Below are 1,336 nucleotides of genomic sequence, written 5' to 3'. Positions count from 1 at the left end.
CAGTAACAGCAAACGGGTCTACTTGGCGTAGTACTCTAGAGCTAATAAGTGATTACTCTCTCACGATACTGGTTAATTAGCTGGTATTATGGCTTATTTATGGCACGGTGACCAAAAACCTCTACATGTGACATAAACAACGTGTGAACGAGACTCAAAATACAACTAGTTACCTGATATAGCGCGATGACTAAATACCTCTGCATGTAATATGAACAACGTGTGAACGAGACTCAAAATACAACTAGTTACCTGATATAGCGCGATGACTAAATACCTCTGCATGTAATATGAACAACGTGTGACCGAGACTTAAACTCAAAACAATACAACTACTTACCTGATAGAGCCGCGATGACTACAAAACATACAAGATCCGGATTCGTATTTTGCGACAGTTCTTTCCACGCTCCCGGGAAGTTTCCGCTGATGACGTGTTGATGAGGAGTTGATGACGTGTTGATGACGTGTTGACGACGTGTTGACGACGTGTTGACGACGTGTTGATGACGTGTTGATGACGTGTTGATGACGTGTTGATGACGTGTTGATGACGTGTTGATGACGTGTTACAGGAGGTATTGCTCGCTGAGTAACAGCAACAGCACAGGCGGCTCCGGAAAGACAAAGCTGGACAAGGAGAGACAGCGGCTGTGCCAGAGAGAAATCGTGAGCGTCATGTCACCGCACCGATGTTTACATAACGATAATCTCTAACTGCGCTAATTCTGCATTAATTAATATAAATGCGCTAATTATGCATAAGTTACCGTGCATAATCTTTTTAGATGGATAATATTTAAAAAATAATTTATTAATATATTAAATACGACACAAACAACTATAACATATAATATATCAATAATCAATAATAAAAATAAAATAATTAGTATTTATAATAAATACAATAATTAATATAAATTATGACTATTAATAATCCATCAAAAATAAAATAATTATAATAATTATGATAATAAATCGTCATTTCACATCGATTTAATAGAACCCCAGCGGGTCCCTTAACCTAAGCAACTTCTCGGTTGCCTGTCCTTGTTGAATCTTTATGGACATGAGCTCTGTACTGTTGTCATGACTTCGCTGTTTTTGTCTTCTCACTACAGGAACACGTCGGCGTCATGGCGAGAACGATGAAGGCGCTGACGACGAAAACCAACCTGCGGGAGAAGCTGAAGGCAACGACGGGGTTGCTGCAGAAGCTGAAGCATCTAGCGGAAGAGGTAGGAAGCCAGCTAGCATCCTTATCTCATAGACAGGGGAAGTGCGCGAAACTCGTGCGCGAGAGGGGGGAGAGAGAGTAAGAAAGAGCGAGCGTAAA

At 40.6% G+C, this 1,336-nt stretch overlaps 1 protein-coding gene across 1 annotated transcript in view; it reads left to right on the top strand.

Annotated features, from left to right (window-relative positions):
* The window catches only part of LOC106810986 (otoferlin-like), a 54,731-nt gene that overhangs the window by 19,969 nt on the left and 33,426 nt on the right, over window positions 1-1,336 (top strand). Inside the window, exons 6-7 of the mRNA XM_014814493.1 lie at window positions 576-669; window positions 1,122-1,238. Of these exons, the coding sequence (XP_014669979.1) occupies window positions 576-669; window positions 1,122-1,238 (211 nt within the window). The remainder of the gene's footprint in view (window positions 1-575; window positions 670-1,121; window positions 1,239-1,336) is intronic.

This window comes from Priapulus caudatus, unplaced genomic scaffold, assembly GCF_000485595.1.
Source record: "Priapulus caudatus unplaced genomic scaffold, Priapulus_caudatus-5.0.1 Scaffold493, whole genome shotgun sequence".
Classification (NCBI taxonomy): domain Eukaryota; kingdom Metazoa; phylum Priapulida; class Priapulimorpha; order Priapulimorphida; family Priapulidae; genus Priapulus; species Priapulus caudatus.
Note: the sequence above shows the minus strand (reverse complement) of the source record. Positions and strands in the feature narration are given on the sequence as shown.